This window comes from Cynocephalus volans, chromosome 2 (assembly GCF_027409185.1).
Source record: "Cynocephalus volans isolate mCynVol1 chromosome 2, mCynVol1.pri, whole genome shotgun sequence".
Lineage (NCBI taxonomy): Eukaryota > Metazoa > Chordata > Mammalia > Dermoptera > Cynocephalidae > Cynocephalus > Cynocephalus volans.
The window spans coordinates 41701497-41720105 of NC_084461.1; the positions used below are offsets into that span (position 1 = coordinate 41701497).

Sequence of the window (18609 nt, forward strand, 5' to 3'; positions counted from 1 at the left end):
ACCTAAAATCTCTTGGTTAAAGAAATAACAAATAAAACTTTGTGTAATATTTACATTATACAACTATTTATTGAGTACTTAAAATGTCTGGTTGTTTCTTTGTACTATTTTATACCAGGGATCCTCAGGTTCTTCAAATATAAAATACGAATAAAAACACCCCGAGCAATAGAGCAGCTTCTGCAATTGAGGATTCCTCCTGGGGAGACTGCAGCCTGTCAGCATGGCTCACGAGTTAGTGAACAGCAAAATACAGCTGGGGAAGGTGGTCGTGTTCATCAAGCCCACCTGCCCCTACTGTAGAAAGACCGAAGAGATCCTCAGTCAGTTGCCCTTCAAACAAGGGGTTCTGGAATTTGTCGATATCACAGCCACCGACGACATAAATGAGATTCAAGATTATTTGCAACAGCTCACAGGAGCAAGAATGGTGCCTCGAGTCTTTATCGGCAAAAATTGCGAAGGTGGGTGCAGTGATCTAATAACTATGCAACAGAGTGGGGAACTGGTGACGCGGCTAAAGCAGATTGGAGCTCTGCAGTAATCACAGAGTTGGCCCCACGCTGACGTCTCCCCTTGTGAGCAGGATGGCATTGCAAATGATGACAGCACTTCCCGGTGGATGGAATTTTAGGCAAAAACAGCTTTTTTCTTCTTTTGGCTCAGTATTACAAAGTGGATCAACTTGCCCTTAACTATGGGGCCAAGTAGGTTGAAGGACCATTTTGGTTTTTTCCTGGATTGGCCTTTTGGGTTCCAGAAGACCATGACAAGTTCTGGCTTAGGATTTACTCACTGACCCAAAAGAGGTTCTTCCTCTCTGCATGTTTCTTCCTTACTGTTCTCCACGTGCCGGCATGCCTCTACCTCTAAGCCAGTGTTTCTCAACCATGTTTATCCAGGACCCCCCTGGGAATGATTCTGTGAGGGTCTTCAAAAAGTTCATGGAAAGATTCTTATCTTTTTGCTTTTTGCTACTGTCCATCAGCTAATGTTATTTTGCTGAGCTTGACTTTATGAAATTTGTATTATGAAATCAATGGGTATTTTGAAATTTTTTTTCTCCGACCACACACATCTCCCCACCCCAACTTATCCCACCTTGAGAATCACTGCTCTGAATCGGCATTCTCGACCTTGCCACCTGACAGATCTCATACGAAATGTTCAATAATTCCCTGAAGGGTCTGAGGACCCAATCTGACAAACTACATGAAGAGTTAAGCACAATTGGTCTTTATTTGGTGCCAGTGGATCAGAGGCACAAGTGCAGATGCCATGATCATGTAGCAACACTCTTAAGATTGCCATCCAGGTAATCCTGAACAAGTGTATATTAATTTGATTTATATTACCAGCAGAATTAAAACAATGTAAAACATTATTATAGAAAACTTGCAGCCCCTTCCCCCATGAGTATGTCTGTGAAAGGATCCAAATTTGAGAAACACTGTCCTGTATGACTCTTTTTATCCCCCCACACTTTGAAAACTTAAAAATCCCTTATTGTGGAGTTTAAAGATTTTTTCTAGAATTGCAAGAGAAGTTAGTTAAATTTCTTCTGTGGTCTATGTGAAAACAGTTAATTTGTTTTCTAGCAAAGTACTTATAGGGAACTCAGTGATTTTTGTCCCATTCTATCCATGTTCTGAAGACCTTAAGGAATGGTATTAATGTGAAATACAATAACAAAATACTTCATCCATGTTTGTCCCTGCCATTAAATAAAGATACATGCTGCTGTCAAAAAAAATGAATAAAAATAACTTCCTTATTTATCTCATCAAGTTATTTGTTAGGATGAATTAGTGAAAAACTGGTAAAAAAAAAAAAAATGAGAAGTCCAATAAGCACAAAGTTCTATCCTCTTCTGTGGAAGTCTCCAAAGTATAATTCAGAAAGTCCAAATGTGAAATGGCTATGAGATTGGACTAATTATAATTTAAAACCTCCGAATATTAAAAAATATACAAAAGAGTGTATCTAACCCATACATTGAAATAACCTACCAACTGAAGAATATATAAAAAGTTATTATATGCCATGAAAATATCTCTAAGAATTTTGTTAATTAAAAATAATTTTTAAAATCACAGAAAAACATACTATGAAAACACACACATACACATACTACTATGCAAGTACTATGCATGTGCTAGTTAAAAAAAAAAAAAGAGTGAGAAAGAAAGAGTGAAAAAATACGCAAGTCAAACCCATTACCCTGAAAGGGGAACTGGGAACTAGGTAATAAGGAAAGGGGAAACTCTCAAATTGTACTTACATACTCACAAAGTGCTTAAACATTGTACAATAAAAATATACTTGTGAATCACTTGAGAAAATTTAAATCAGAAAGATGGCATTAAAAGAAAAAATAGAGCCACTAGGTTCTATTCATTCAGCCAACAGGGTTGTGATTAATTAAGATCTGTTAAATTGTACTCTTTTATTTTAAATAATTTTAAAACCATTATAAAACTCAGCTTTAACTTTTTAATTTAAAGGGCCAAGATATACCTGATTCAAAAATAAGGATAAATATCATAAAAACATCTACCTCAATGACAAAAGAGAAAAAGAGAGAGAGAATACAAAGATTAAGTATCAGAGCTATATTAAATGCTTTTCTTTCCAGGAAGAATGAGACCTTTATTTATTTGTACTTTATTCATTCATCCATTTATCAAATACTTATTAAATGTGTTACATTAAATGTCCTATGAGCTTTCCTTTCTGCTTGTACTAGGTCACAGCCAGTTAGAACATAATAGCTAGTCTTTAAAGTCTCAAAGTTTCGTGAAAGAAAAATCTATGAAAGTCCACCCTGCAAGGCCAAAATAAATTTGATTGGGCTTAGAGACAATTCAGATCACTTCAGGAAGACCGTCATGGAGAAGGTCCTGTGAAAGCAATAGCACAACGGACTCTGCTTTAGCACCATCCTTTCTTCTGGGGATCTAAAGATTAACAGAACAGAAAGAAAAGATAGATTGTGTTAGGGTGGAATGGTTGTGGGGGATATGACACAGAGTAGACAGGAGAGAGAAAGGAGCCAAACCTTGTCAAGATATATTAACAAATGGTCTATATATTAACAAATAATCGATATATTAACAATGAGGTATGGAGTTGAAGGACAAGAAATGATTACAAGATTTCTTTCTTAGGATAACTTTTTTTTTTCTTTGATACCATAAACTAAATGGAGAAAGCAAGTAGAAAAGTGGGTTTGGGGGAAAATTTATGAGATTTGCTTTTGACATGGGCAGTCAAAATTGCCTCTGTCAAAGTGAATCTCCGGAAATAGGCATGAGGAAATGAAACTAAAGAAAGAAGAAAGGCTGTGGAGTTATCAGTATGTTAGTGGTAGTTGATTCCAGAGTGATAAAGAGTGAACCGAGTTAAATAAAATAAGGTAGAATGGGAAGGGAGTAAAGACTGGAACCCTGAGCAACAGCAGTCATTACAGGACACATTTGGTAACGTCTACGAGGGAAAGTAAGGTGGAGCACCCTCAAAACAAATTTCTAAGTAGCCATTGAAAGAAGTGTAAGCTTAATTCAGACCAGGAAGTCAGAAGGAAGACAGAGTGGTGGCTAGCTAGGGAGGTCCCACTTACCCTAATATAATGGACTCTGATTTTTAGGGAAAGCAGACACAGAACCAAATTAAAGGAGATTTAATGTGAATTCAACAGGAACTCCCAAGTCCCAAACTTCAAAGAAGAAAGAGCTTTTATAAGAGGGACACTCATATGTTTATTGGTACAGGTGTTAGGTATACATTTTTTCATGAAGTTGAAGAGAACATAGGATAAAACCCTCGAAATTTCTTGAACTATTCCAACTGAGATTCATTCTTGTGATTTGTGATATGATTTCAGTTTGCACTTATGTATAAAGTAGGCATAATTGTTCATGAAATTGATGCATGAATAGAGAAGAAAATTAATAAATCACTATAGAATTTATGTATTCTTGTTTGAATTCAGTGGGTCATTTTTTAATCTATATCAGTTGTGTTCATGATAAATATATAGCACCTTTCATATAACAATCCTTTAATGCTAAGTGTTTGTTTAACACAAAATACATAGTCTTGATTTAAGGCCAGGATCCTTTTATGTTTTAACAGCAACTAGTCAAGAACAACCCAAAAAGAATAATTCAGTAAATGTGAACTACCCTCAGCATTTTCAAAATGACTGGGCCAATATTTCATAGTAATGATTCCTTGATTAGAATTAAGCAAATGACCAGCCTAAGAAACACACCCACAGTCTTCAGTTAAATTATTTTGAAAAATGTGCTAGAACATAGCATAATGGTTAAAAACACATATTCTGAATTTAATCTGCTGTCAAGTACTGGCACTAATATTACAAGTTATGTGCCATCATGAACAGGTCATTGAACTGCTCTAGGATCTGGCTTCTTCCTAGTAAAACAAAGGTAATAGTAATATGTACTCCACAGTAATTTTAAAAAGAACAAATGACTTGAAAAATAATACAGTCCGTGACACATAGTAAGCCCTCAAGAATGGTATCTGCAATAGTGACTACATGATCACAATGATGATGCAGAATGGATTTCTCAGATTCATGTCTAACTGCATTGCTTAGAGGAACTGGGCACTGGCACCTTTCCACATATCATTACTTTCAGTGGCACAATCAAGATAAAATGCTTTGGCAAATATGGAAGGTACACAGTGCTCAATTTTCCTAACCCACAGTGTAATTAAGCCATTTGGATATTACTGTTTGAGTCATCCCAATCCAGAAGCTCCTGTGCCTCTTATGTGAGCCTTTTATGCACAGTGTACAATATAAGTAATCTCAATAATGGAAGTTATCACTGGGATAGTCTACCCAACAAAGGTGGAGTAGGCACAGGAGAGAGTCACATCCCTCAACACTTAGGTTTTCTGAAGGGATGTTTGAAATTAGCCATCCAAATGATTTAATCAATAGAAAAAAAATTTATGAGTTGCTATTTCAAAAAAATCAGTATTTTTAGTACTCCAAGCTTCTTTTTCTGCTTCATGGGATCAGTATTATTAAATCCAGCTTCAAAGAAACAGCATCATTATTAATTTTGTGTATCATATTAATTAGGGGTAGTTTATAAGTGATGCTTATGTTTTACCTCTTTTTTAATCTTTCTTTGCTTTCTGATACATTATGTCAACTTGAACAGATCACACAAACTCTCAAAACTGAAATAAGTGTTTTTTCTTAGGAAGTTTTGTTAAAGAAACTTGAAGCAAAGAGTATACTTTTCTTGTTCTCTCCTGTCTGATCTAATTCTAATTCAAGATCATTAATTTAAGTTCAGAAATCCAACTTCTTGATTAGTGTGAAAAACTGAGTTAAGACTTTTAAGAATATTAAAAGGGTGTTATAACCAGAGGTCCAGGGATGCCTGAATCCTGCACTGACAGTCACCCTTCTTCTTCTGAGGTGGCACACACTCACACACAAGGAAATAATTACAAATGTGAAGCAAATTATTTATTTAATATTAAATGCATGAATGGCAATTGCATAAAGCAATGTATTTAGGTAAAAGCTAGGTTGGAAAACATATCTGAACCTAAAGCCTATATGGGACTTTACCTTCCCTGTGTCCAAGTTAGATTTTATCAATTTCTGGTAATCCACATGGTAAAGATGACCAGTTATGAGAATTAAGCGTATGTGCATAGAAAACAGAAAAGCAAGTTGTTTGATCCTCAGTGAACCCCACCTCAGTTTACAATTGACTAAACAAGCAGGCTGACTAAACGTATTCATCTAGAAAAAATCAGGAGAGAAAAGAAAATAAAAAGCAAGATAACTACTTCTTTCTGAAGGCCCAGGCATGGGATAACTTACTGTTTTGGCAATGTGAAAGAAGGAGGCAGAAGAGAGGAGCTATGTGTGTGTGTGTTCACACACAGGCATGTGTGCAACCTTTTAAGTACGCTGGTCTGCCCCCTGATAAAGACAGCCCATTAACATTCCTGCAAACTTAATGAGCAAGAAACTTCTTCTGCCTATTTATTTAGAGATGGGAAATATGGATATCCTGAGAGTGAGGCAGAGGGATAGTAACTTTCTGATTTCTTTGCAACAGAAGAATTGTGGGACTAACATATAATATTTTGAATATTTTAGGACAAGTAAACTTTTCTTCCTATAACCTATTCATTCAACCAGCCTATCTTAACTCCCTTTTATGTACTGAAGACTATGCTAGGTGTGGAGGATACAAAGTCGACCAGTTCAGCATCTGCCTTTGGATGCCTCCAGCGCAGAGACAGCAATATAAATAAATAATTACACTGGTGTGTGATTTAGCAATTTTTAAAGTGCTGAGAGAATATGTAAACGAAATGCCTTTCAGTTTCCTCTTCTGCTCTTTGTGCTGTCCAAATCTATTACTGAACTCCTTAGTTTAATTTTCCTCTTATAAACTTAACCTATTTAAGATTATATGCTACTCAAATTATTGTCTGCTCATAAGAACTGTATCCCAAATTTACAAATAAATTATGGAACTGATTTAAAAAATGCTGGCACCAATATACATAATTTACCAGTTGGTGTACATTAATTACATTAAAACATGGTTTATAAATATATGGTTAAAGAAACTTGTGTATATTATTTAGACTAGGCCAAAGCAGTGAAAGAAATGGACTCAGAAATGTATAATGACTTAAACACAGAAGGTGACTTCTTGCTTAGGTGTTAGACAAGGTAAGTGTTCCTGATATGTGAGCTGCAAGATATATGACAGAAGTCAAGGTGCCCACCAAGGCACATTCTTATCTGGAGGCTCTACAGAAGAATATGATTCCAATATCATTCAGATTGCTGGCAGAACTCAGCTTCTTGTGGTTTTAGGTTCCCATTTCCTTGCTGCCCATCAACTGGCAGTTGTCCTTTGTTGCTGGAGAATATCTGCATTCCTTCTCACATGGCTTCATTAATCAACAAAGTCAGCAATGCTACATCATTTTCCCATGTTTCAAATCTCTCTGATTTCTTCTGCCATGAGCCAGAGAAAGCTCTCTGCTTTTAAGGGCTCATGTGATTAAATCAGGACCAACCAGATAATCCCCCTACCTTAAAATCAACTGTGCCATAAAACATAACATAAGCATGAAATAATATCTCTTCATAATCACAAGTTCTGAGAATCAGCATGAATATCTTTGGGAGGCCTGGTCCAGTATGCTCCAGTCTTCCAAACTCACCTCCATAGCGGGGGGAAAATATAGTCAACAGGATCCAGAGCTTCACAGATATATAGAGGGAATGCAGACAGGGAATAGAGTAGGGGGCAGAGGAGAAAATATCTATACCACTGGAGAAATACTCGGGAAAGACACAGTGCCAAGACATAGGCCCACTAAAGGACTGAAATTTAATCAAAAGATTATAGAGTGCCACTTCTCCTCCACATTTTACAACAGTACTTTTATGGCTTTAATATAACCACATTTTTATGGCTTACTATAATCTACTGTAAGAGCGGCTTACAGCTGAAATAGCTGGAAGACACAGCCACTTTGAAGAACATATCAGAACCTAAAGCCGACATGGGGCTTTCTTTCCTTGTGTACAAGCTGGATTTTATCACTTTCTGGTAAGCCATATATAAAGACGCCCAGTATGAGAAGTAGGTGAATGTGCACAGAAACTTTTTTTCCAATAACCTATTTATTCAACCAGCATACATAGGGAAAGCAAACATCAAAAGGGGAGACAAAAACAAGAACACTGGAACAACTTGAAGCCTCTTGTACCTCTACCTACAATAACCATTAAACACAGCCCAAGTCCTAAACAGATCAACATAAATTGTCATCCTAAAGGCTTATGTACCTCAGGTCCCATTATCTGATACATCATGCCCAGCTTTCAAAAAGAAATTGCAAGGCATAACAAAAGGCAAAACAAAACACAACCTGAAGAGATAAAACACGTACCATATTTCAGACTCAGATATGACACGGATGTTGGAATTAGCAGATATATTAAGGTATGGTAAGGACTCTGATGTAAAATGTAGACAACATGAGAAAATAGATGGGTATTGTAAGAAGGGATGAAAACCTAAAGAACAATCATAAGAAAATGCTCAAAATCAAAACAAAATAACAGAAAGAGTGACTTTGGTGGGCAATCACTAGTCTCCATATGCTGAGGAAAGAATCAATGAGCTTGAAAATAAATCAATAGAAACCTACCAGACTGAAATATAAAGAGGAAAAAAGAGTGAGAAAACAAAACAGAACATCCAAGAATTATTGGATGATTGCAGAAGATGTAACATGTATAATTGGAATAACAAAAGAAAGCAAGATCCAATAAGAAATATTTAAGGTTGCAGTTGCCAAGGACTTTTCAAAATTAATAACAGACACAAGCACACAGATCCAGGAAGCACAGAAAACGCCAAGCAGGATAAATACCAATTACACACACACACACACACACACACACACACACACACACACACACACACACTTCCCTAAGCATATTATGTTCAAACTGAAGACATAAAGAAAATTATGAAAGAAGTCTGAGAAAAGAAAACTCCACTTGTGGAGGAACAAGAATAAGAATTAGAATGAAGTTCTCATCAGAAACCATACATGAAAGAAGAAAATAGAGTAAAATACTTTTTAAAACATATTTTTAAAAATATTTTTTGAAGTGTTGAAAGAAAAACTCCACCATGCCAGAATTCTATGTCCAACAGCATTCTTCAAAAGTAAAAGAGAAATAACTACTACCTCATAAACAAAAGTGAGGAAATTCATTATCAGCAGATGTGCCCTACAAGAAATTTTAAAATACTCTGGACAGATGGAAAATTATATAGGTCAGAAATTTGGATTAACATAGAGAAAAAATAAGAGTTGGAGACGAAATGAAGGTGAATAGAATCTTGTTTTAATCTTATCCTTAATTTTTCTAAAAGATATTTATTTAAAATAATAATAGTGCTATGTGTTGAATTGTGTCCCCCAAAGGTTCATATATTTATCTACATTGTAACAGTGTTGACGGTGGTAAATCCTATTATGATCATTGAAAGGTGGGGCCTTTAAGAGGTGACTAGATTGTGAGGACCATTCCCTAGTAAATGGACTGATCCATTCATGGAGTAATAAGCTCACAGTTTAATGGGTGGTATTGAGCATGGTTCTGATGGCTTTAAAAGGAGAGCAAGTGGGCAGGTTAACTCCCTGTTGCTCAAGCTTTTTGTCATGTGATATCCTGCATCTCTGTGGAGAGCCACCACCAAAAACAGAGCCCTCACCAGATGTGCTCCCTGGACTTTGGACTTCCTAGCCTCCAAAACTGTAAGAAATAAATTCTATTTCTTTATAAATTACACAATTTCTGGTATTCTGTTATAAGCAACAGTAATTTACTCATAAAAATAGTAACAATGTTTTGGGTGATTATAGCATATGGATAAAGTAATACCTTTAAAAGAGATGTCAGAAAGGACAGGAGGGAGAAATCAGGAATAATCTGTTATAAGACACTTGCACTAAAGGTGAAGCAGTATAGTGTTATATGAAGGTGAGTTTAGACTAGTTAAAAATGTATATTGCAACTATAACTATTCAAAACTTTTCATAAAGAGTATAACTAAAACACTAAGAAAGGAGATAAGATAGAATTACATAAAATGCTCAATTAAGATCATAGAAGGCTATGCATGTGAGAGGATGGTGTATAGAGTACTCTGAACTTTCTGCTCAATTTTTCTGTGCACCTAAAACTCTCGAAAAAGTAAAGTCTATTTTTAAAAAAAAAGGATATTAAAATAATTTTACAAATATCTCTATGCATTTGAATTTGTAGAACACAGTTGAAATGGACCAATTCCTTGAAATACTCAAAATATCAAAAATATTTTATACAAAAGGGGAAATAGATGATATGATTAGGCCTATACCTATTAAAGAAATTGAATTAATAACTATTAACCTTCCATAAAAGAAAGCACCAGGGCCAGATGGTTTTACTACCAACTCTACCAAACATTTAAGGAAGAAATGATACTAATTCTCCATAGTCTCTTCTATAAAACAGAAGCAGAGAGAGCACATTCAAACTCATTCTATGAGGCTAGCATTACCCTAATACCAAAACTTGACAAAGTCAGTACAAGAAAGGAAAATTACAGATAAATATTTCTCATCAACAATCCTCAATAAAATATTGTCAAATTGAATACAACAATGCATAGAAATAATTATATACCACAACCAAGTAGATTTATTCCAAGAATGCAAGGCTGGTTTGACATTCAGAAATTATTCAATATAAACCACCACATCGACAGGCTAAAGAAAAAAAATTATATGCTTTTATTTTTCATGCAGAAAAACCATTTGACAGATTGGAATACTCAGTTATGACACAAACTGCCAGCAAACTGGGAATAGAGAGAGATTTCCATAACCTGATAAAGAGAAGCTACAAAACACCTAGAGCTAGCATTATATGCAAAGGTGAAAGACTTGATATGTGCCCTTTAAGACTGGCAACAAAGCAAGAATTTCCCTTCTTACTGCTTCTATATAACATTGTAGTGGGATCCCAGTTAATGTAATAGGATAAAAAAGGAAAGAAAGAAAAAGATAAAATAAAAGATATACGTATTGGAAAGTAAGAAATAAAACTGTCTTTATTCTATATGACATAATTGTCTATAGACTATCCCAAAGAATCTACAAACAAAAAACCTCCTGGACTTAATAACTACATGAGCAAGACCTCAGGACATAATGTTAGTATAGAAAAGTCAATTGTTTTCTTAAGAAAAATTTGAATTTGAAATAGAAAAAAACACATATTTACAATAGCATCAAAAACTGAAATAGGTATAAATCTAACAACACAAAATCTGTGTGCAGAAACTCTAAAACATTGATGAAAGAAATGAAAGAAGACCTAAATAAATAAATATTCTGTATTCATGGATTGGAATATTCAATATTATTTGTTGATTCTTTCCAATTTGGTCTATATGGTTAACACATGGTTAAGATATTAGTTCTTCTCAAATCCATTTGTAGATTTGAGGCAATTGCAATCAAAATCCCTAAGTTATTTTGTAGATATTGACAAACTGATTCTAAAACATGCATGTAAAAACAAAGGCTTTAGAAGAGCCAATTCAATAATGTACTGAAGAAGAACAAAGCTGAGAGACTCAAGTTATTTGATTTCAAGACTTATTTTAAGCTACAGTAATCAAGACAAGATAGTGTTGGTTAAAAAAAAAAAGACACATAGATAAATGGAACAGAATGGAGAGCTTAGAAATCAATCCCCACAAACATACTCAACTATTTTTGTTTGTTTGTTTTCATAAAGGTGCAAAGGCAATTCAATGAATAAAAGACAGTCTTTAATAAATGAGGTTGAAACAACTGGAATGTCCATACACAAAAATAAATAAATAAATAAAAAACACAGAGACCTATGATTTTACACACACACCAGAAAAAATCAGAATAGATCATAAGTCTAATGTAAAACACAAAATTATACTTCAAGCAAATTGACATAAACTTGGGTTTGTTGATGAGTTTTTAGATATAATACCAAAAGCAAAATTCATGGAAGAAAAAAATAGATAAATTGAACTTTATTAAAATGTAAAACTTCTGCTCTGCAAAAAAAATGTTAAGAAAATGAAAATAGAAACTACAGAGTGGGATAAAATATTTGCAAAAGATATATCTAATAAAAGATTGTTATAGAAAATATTCAAAGAATTCTTAAAACAACAATAATAAACCAAACAATCCAGATAAAAACTGAGAAAAAATATGAACAGATACCTCACCAACGAAGATTTACTACTTGCAAATAAGCATATGAAAAGGTACTCAACACCATTGCTCATTAAGGAAATTCAAATTAGAACAACATTGAGATACCATTACACACCTATCAGAATGACTAACATCCAAAACTTGACAATGCCAACTGCTGACAAGGGTACGGAGCAACAGGAACTGTCATTATTGCTTGCGGGAATGCAAAACGGTATAGCCACTTCCAAAGACAGTATGGCAGTTTCTTACAAAGCTAAACATGGTCTTACCATACGATCCAGAAATTGCACTTTGAGGTATTTGCCCAAATAATTTACACACTTATATCTACACAAAAATCTACATACAAATGTTTATAGCATTTGTACATAATTTTTATCCATAAACTTTAATCAATGATAATGTATCAATGTTGGTTTATTAATTGCATGACAAATATACCAAACTAATAATAACTGTTTTGACACCTTTATGTGTACAAATGCTCACTAATAAAATCACTGTAGTATAAGTGGAAAAGAGCCGTTACTCATTCATTTCAATCATTTGATAGTTTTTTAAATATTATGTGCCAAAGCACTGTGACAAGAATAGGGATACAAAGATGTATTTCCCACTGAAACAGAAACATATTGAGGACAGTATAAACCTGCTCCCAGCTATCTCCTTAATGCCTAAAACAGTATCTGAGCAGAGCAGAAACTTGATAATATTTCTGGAGTAAATAAAACATGAGTACCATGTAATTCCTGTCTTCAAGGAGCAGAGAGTTTATCTGGAGAGATGATACACAAAAATAATTTCACTATTTTACATGTTTTGAGGTACATAAAAAGAGTTGACAAAATCACAGATCAACTGTACTTAAAAGACTTCACTATACAGATGATATCTGAAGTGGGTTCTGAAGAAAAATGCATATTTCCAGCCCCAAGCTATTCCCTGAAGCTCCCTGAAAAAAATACGGTTTACCCAACTTGAGATGACTGTTTGAACATGTCATCAGTGTCTAAAACATTAATGGAGTCAAGAGGACATTTCATCCTCCACCTCCTAATCTACTCCCCCATTCTGGATTTCTCCCTCTCTGTAAATGACAACTCCTTTCTTCCAGTGCCTCAGACAAATACCCAAGCATTATTATTGTATTTTCTGTATTCTTCACACTTCACACAATGATTCACCTGCACTCCTTACACCCCGCATATCCAAACCATTAGTATTCACCTACCAGGGCTACTTTAAGGTCCTGTCCTGAACATGAAGATGTCTCTGTGCTTTCATTGCTCTGGGCCAACAACATACCTTTCTTGATCTAACTCATCTGCCTAATTCTACTTACGTCTTTCCTAGATATCATTTCTATAAAGCTGCCAGAGTAACTTTTTACAACATAAAGCAGATATATAACTTCGCTATTGAACTTACAGTAAAATCCAACTCTTACCGTCACCTCCACAGAGCACTTTTGCTTCTCATTCCCCCCTGTTCCCTTAGCTCATGGTGCTTTAGCCACACGAGCCCTTGTGCTCCTGCTGGCACACGCTGAGCTCACCCTCATCTCAGTCTTGACGTTGGCTCTTTCCTCTGCCTGAGGATTCCCCCACAGGCTTACCACCTCTCATCGTTGAGGCCACTTCTCATATTGTTCTTCCTTAGAATATGTCCTTCATATTGTTCCTACTTCTGTCTACCCTTCCAAAATAGCACCCTCCCTCACTCTATATCATTAATTTTCATCATAAAATGTACTCTGAAATCATATGTTTATATTTATTTTTACTTGAATGTCTGACTCCCCATAGGAATATAAACTTCATAAAGGCAGGGACATCATCTGTCTTGTCCCAAGCTAATGAACAGAACTTATACTAAATGAATAAATAAATGAGTGAGTACGTGCATGCGTGTGCACGTGTGTGCACGTATGCGTGTGTGCGTGAGGGAGTGAAAGCAATGGGTAAATTACCAGGCAAAGAAGGGAAGAAAAGGTGATAAATGCTCAGGAAACAGTGAATACAGCAATGCATTGCTTAACAGGGATTCGTTCTGAGAAACATGTCCTGAGGCGTTTTCCTCATTGTGCCAACACCATAGTGTGCGCTTACACAAACCTGGATGGTATAGCCTACTACACACCTAGGCTATATGGTATAGCCTATAGCTCCTACATGAGTAATATGTTGTGATACAACATGATGACAGCTAGGATGTCACTAGGCAATACGAGCTTTTCAGCTCTATTGACAACTTATAGGACCACCATCATATTTGTGGTCCATCGTTGATGGAAAGGTCATTAGGTGGCACATGACTGTAGTTAGGTAAGGCTAGAACACAGAGCTGGGATGGGGAGATAATCAGAAGAGGATACTTTTTAAACAAGGTTTTTGCTAAAATATGTAGTTATTTGTTTGCCTAATATGTTTGAACTTTATCATGTTGACATTGACAAGGAGCCATCAACAGAATAATCTGATTTACTTTTTTTGTTTGTAATTAAAACCATGCAGCTGATTAAATAAAAGCAGTTTGGAAAATAAGCACAATTTTAGTATTCTCAGAGTTTGAATTTGCTGCAAAAATGTATCCATTGGGAGGGAAAACATATTTGCTATGAATTAATCCCTAATGGGCTTTAAACTAAAATTATTTCTAACCAGATTTAGTTTTTAAAAAGTCATTAAACTTCCTCTTGAGTAAAATATCTATTTTTTTAAACATTGCTAAATACTCATGAAAAAAATAAAAACAGTGAACATTTAATCTGATATAGCACCTAATTGCAATAGAGGCCAGAGGCCAAGGTTATAGTCCTCACTGTCACTAACTGGCTATGCAAACTTTGGAAAATCCATTACCAGAGTATGACTCATCTCCTCCTTATGGTACATAGGAACAAATATTCCTGTCCCACCAATCACACAGCTATAGTTAGGTTAAAAAAAAATTCAATGTTTGAAACAAACAACATATAAAAGCATCTTGTAAAATTAAAAATGGCTGAGTCATAAAGTGGTAATGATAACCCCAAATTAGAAGGACTGTTTAGCCACATTCTTAAATAATGCAGGGAATATCTACTGTTTATTGGAGAAGTAGCTTTTAGGAGGAGTGGTTATATAAATTAAATTGAACTGAAAAAAAAAAAAAAAGCTTTAGTAAAGTGATTCTCTAGAATATTTTAGCCATTAAAATTTCCTTAAAAAGTCCCATGTCCTGGGTACTCATATTGTCCATTCTATTTGTCAGGTTAGTGTTGATAATGTCAACTTTATCATAATAAAATAATTAATTTTGTTTATTGAAGCTATTTTAAAGTTAGCTGGCACAAGTTTTTAACTGAAACTTCAAAAACATTATCAACCACTGGGATCTAGAGAAATCGATACAAGGCTCTAATTAGATTGAAGAGATTTTTATAATACTGATTAATGATTAAATATATACAACATTATAAATGGAATAAGAACGGTTCCATGTCATTTTGACAAGATTATTTTATTTTAGTATAAAACAATAACAAAAAGGAAAGGTTTTCCAACATGTAGATAGATAAACTAACAGATCAATAATATATGAGGGTAACAGAAATTAACTAGGCAGTCCTAATAAACACTGTAGATGCAATAAATTAACAGAAGGGCCAAGGAACACCAAGAGCTCAAATCCCCATCAGATACCTACAATCACAGAAGGCTTGTTAGCCCCATGCTAAGACTGCAGGAATAGACACATTTTCATTTATTAAACCATATTATGTGAACACCGATGTTACTTAGAGACACCAACCTGATCCTTTGCAGTAAATATGTACTCTCCTTTTTCAAAAATCCGTAGTAGTTGCTATCTTTCCTTACATTCTATCTTATTTTACAACATTTTTTTCCTCAAATTATTTGATGAAATGTTTGTGCATTTTTTTATGTTTTGCTTTCTCCCAAATTACCATTTTAAGCAAGATATACTTTGGAAAACATTTGGGGAATGCTTTTTGTAACAATTGCTGTATTCATCTAATGGACACTTTGAAAATACACTTATTGGAAAAAATGTGCCATGCCTTACTTTTTGGTATGTGTAGTGTCATACCTTACACAGTGCCATTTACACAACAAGTAATAGTTATTGAAAAACATGAATCTGTAATTTCGCTCCTTCTTAGAAGAATTTCAGTAGATGCAGTATTTTAAGATATGACAATTTAATGTCTAGAAAGACTAATAACTTCTGAAAACTACTGTGCAGGAATTCAAAGTATAATGCAAAGCATTAGTTAAAAGACATAAAAGTGTTTAAATATTTTAGAAATGACGTGGTTTAATGCTACCATTTAATTGAATGTATGCAATAAAATGTTTCTTTTCTTTTTAATCTATAATTTAAATTTTAAGAGATTGGCAGTGAAATAATTCTTAAATTTTTCAAATTTAGATTTTAATTTAAAGATATAGGGTATAAGTTTTAGGGATTTATATTTTATTTTATCTTAAAGAGATTGAGTGTGAAATAAATAAGAAATAACGTGTTCAACATTAAGAATTGTGGAGTTTCGAGACCCACCTATTCTCTCTATATTCTTGTCCTGTGCCAGGGTCTGTGCTAGGCCTAGGTATACAGCAATGAGCAAGACAGACAAGGGCCCTTCAGACTCCTACAGGAGAAAGCAGCAACCAACTATTTAAACTAGTCTGTATTTTGAAACCACACACCCTGTGGGGTCGCCACTGCATGATCCAACAGCCCGGGCCAGTGCACACGAACAGGGAGAAGTCCTGCACGGGAAGTAAAAGCTCAACAGAGTCACACACCCTGTGGTACATGATCCAGCAGCTCAGCAGAGTCCAAGCTGACCAGAAAGGTGGCTCCCCAGAGAGGCCCAAGACCCGAGGCAACCATACACACAAGGCACTAAAGGCAAACTGAGCAGTCACGGAGGGAGCCATACCAAATTGGCAACCACAGCAACATCTTAGTTAGTCAATATTCTCAAACCAGTGGACTGTGAAACCCCCTGCCACAATTAATAAACATCAAAAAAAAGATACCAGAAATAAAAAAAATCAAGAAAGTACACCACCAAAAGTTAATAAATCTCAAACTCTAGATCCTATAGAACAAGAAGCCCTTGAAATGACTGACAAGGAATTTCGAGTGATAATTCTAAGAAAACTGAATGGGATACAAAAAAACTCAGCTAGACATCATGATGAAATGAGAAAAAGTATACAGGACCTGAAAGAGGAAATGTACAAGGAAATCGATGTCCTGAAAAAAAATGTAGCAGAACTTGCTGAACTGAAGAAGTTATTCAGCGAAATAAAAAACACAATGGAGAGTTTAACCAGCAGGCTTGTCGAAGTTGAAGAGAGAACCTCTGAACTTAAAGATGGGCTGTTTGAAATAACACAAGCAGACAAAAAGAAAGAAAAAAGAATCAAAGACATTGAAGAAAATCTGAGAGAGATATCAGACAACCTTAAGTGCTCAAATATCCGAGTCATGGGTATTCCAGAAGGGGAGGAAAATGGAGATTCCATTAAAAACATATTCAACAAAATAGTGGCAGAAAAATTCCCAGGTATAGGAAAAAATCACAGATCTTCAGATCAAGGAAGCTCAACAATCTCCAAACATATTCAACCCAAAAAGGCCTTCTCCAAGACATGTTATAGTCAAATTGGCAAAACTCAGAGACAAAGAGAGATTCTTAAAAGCTGCAAGAGAAAAGCGTCAAATCACCTATAAGGGAGCCCTAATCAGGCTAACATCATACTTTTCGTCACAAACCCTAAAAGCTAGAAAGGAATGGGATGATATATTCAAAATACTAAAAGACAAAGATTGCCAGCCAAGAATACTCTACCCTGCAAGGCTATCCTTCCGAAATGAAGGGCAAATAGTATATTTCTCAGACAAACAAAAACTGCAGCAGTTCACTACCACTCAACAACCCTTACAAGAAATCCTCAAGGGAGTATTGGGTTTGGTTCCTGAAAAAAAACTACCACTGCCATAAAAACCCAAGAAAAATCAAAACCCACTAGTATAATAAAAATGGCATTCATGAAGAGAAAACAAGCAAACAAAAATGCTATCTACAACCTAAGGAACCAACAAACAGAGAAACCAAACAGTAAATCAGAAAGCAAGGAACAAAAGACACCTAAGACAACCAAACAACCAATAAAATGCTAGGAATAAATCACCACCTTTCAATAACAACTCTTAATGTAAAAGGCTTAAATTCCCCAATCAAAAGACACAGACTGGCTGACTGGATCAAAAAGGAGGACCCAACTATATGGTGCCTACAAGAGACCCACCTCACCCATGAAGATTCACACAGACTAAGAGTGAAAGGATGGAAAAAGATTTACCATGCAAACAGAAAAGAAAAACGAGCTGGAGTGGCTATTCTTATATCTGACAAAATAGACTTTAAACTAAAAAACCATAAAAAGAGACAATGAGGGACACTACTTAATGATAAAAGGACTGATCCTTCAAGAAGACATAACAATCATAAATATGTATGCACCCAATGTTGGAGCAGCCAGATTTATAAAACAAACGCTATTAGACTTAAAGATGGAAATAGACACTAATACCATAATAGCAGGGGACCTGAACACCCCACTGTCAATATTATACAGATCATCTAGGCAAAGAATCAATAGAGAAACACAAGATCTAAACAAGACTCTAGACCAATTGGAATTGGCAGATATCTACAGAACATTCCAC

At 35.1% G+C, this 18609-nt stretch overlaps 1 protein-coding gene across 1 annotated transcript; it reads left to right on the plus strand.

The window, feature by feature from the left end:
• Positions 1 to 223: 223 nt before the first annotated feature.
• On the plus strand, positions 224 to 544 carry LOC134371079 (glutaredoxin-1-like). The gene has a single exon (XM_063088089.1). The coding sequence runs from the start codon at positions 224 to 226 to the stop codon at positions 542 to 544; it is 321 nt and encodes a 106-aa protein (XP_062944159.1).
• The last annotated feature ends 18065 nt before the right edge of the window (positions 545 to 18609 follow it).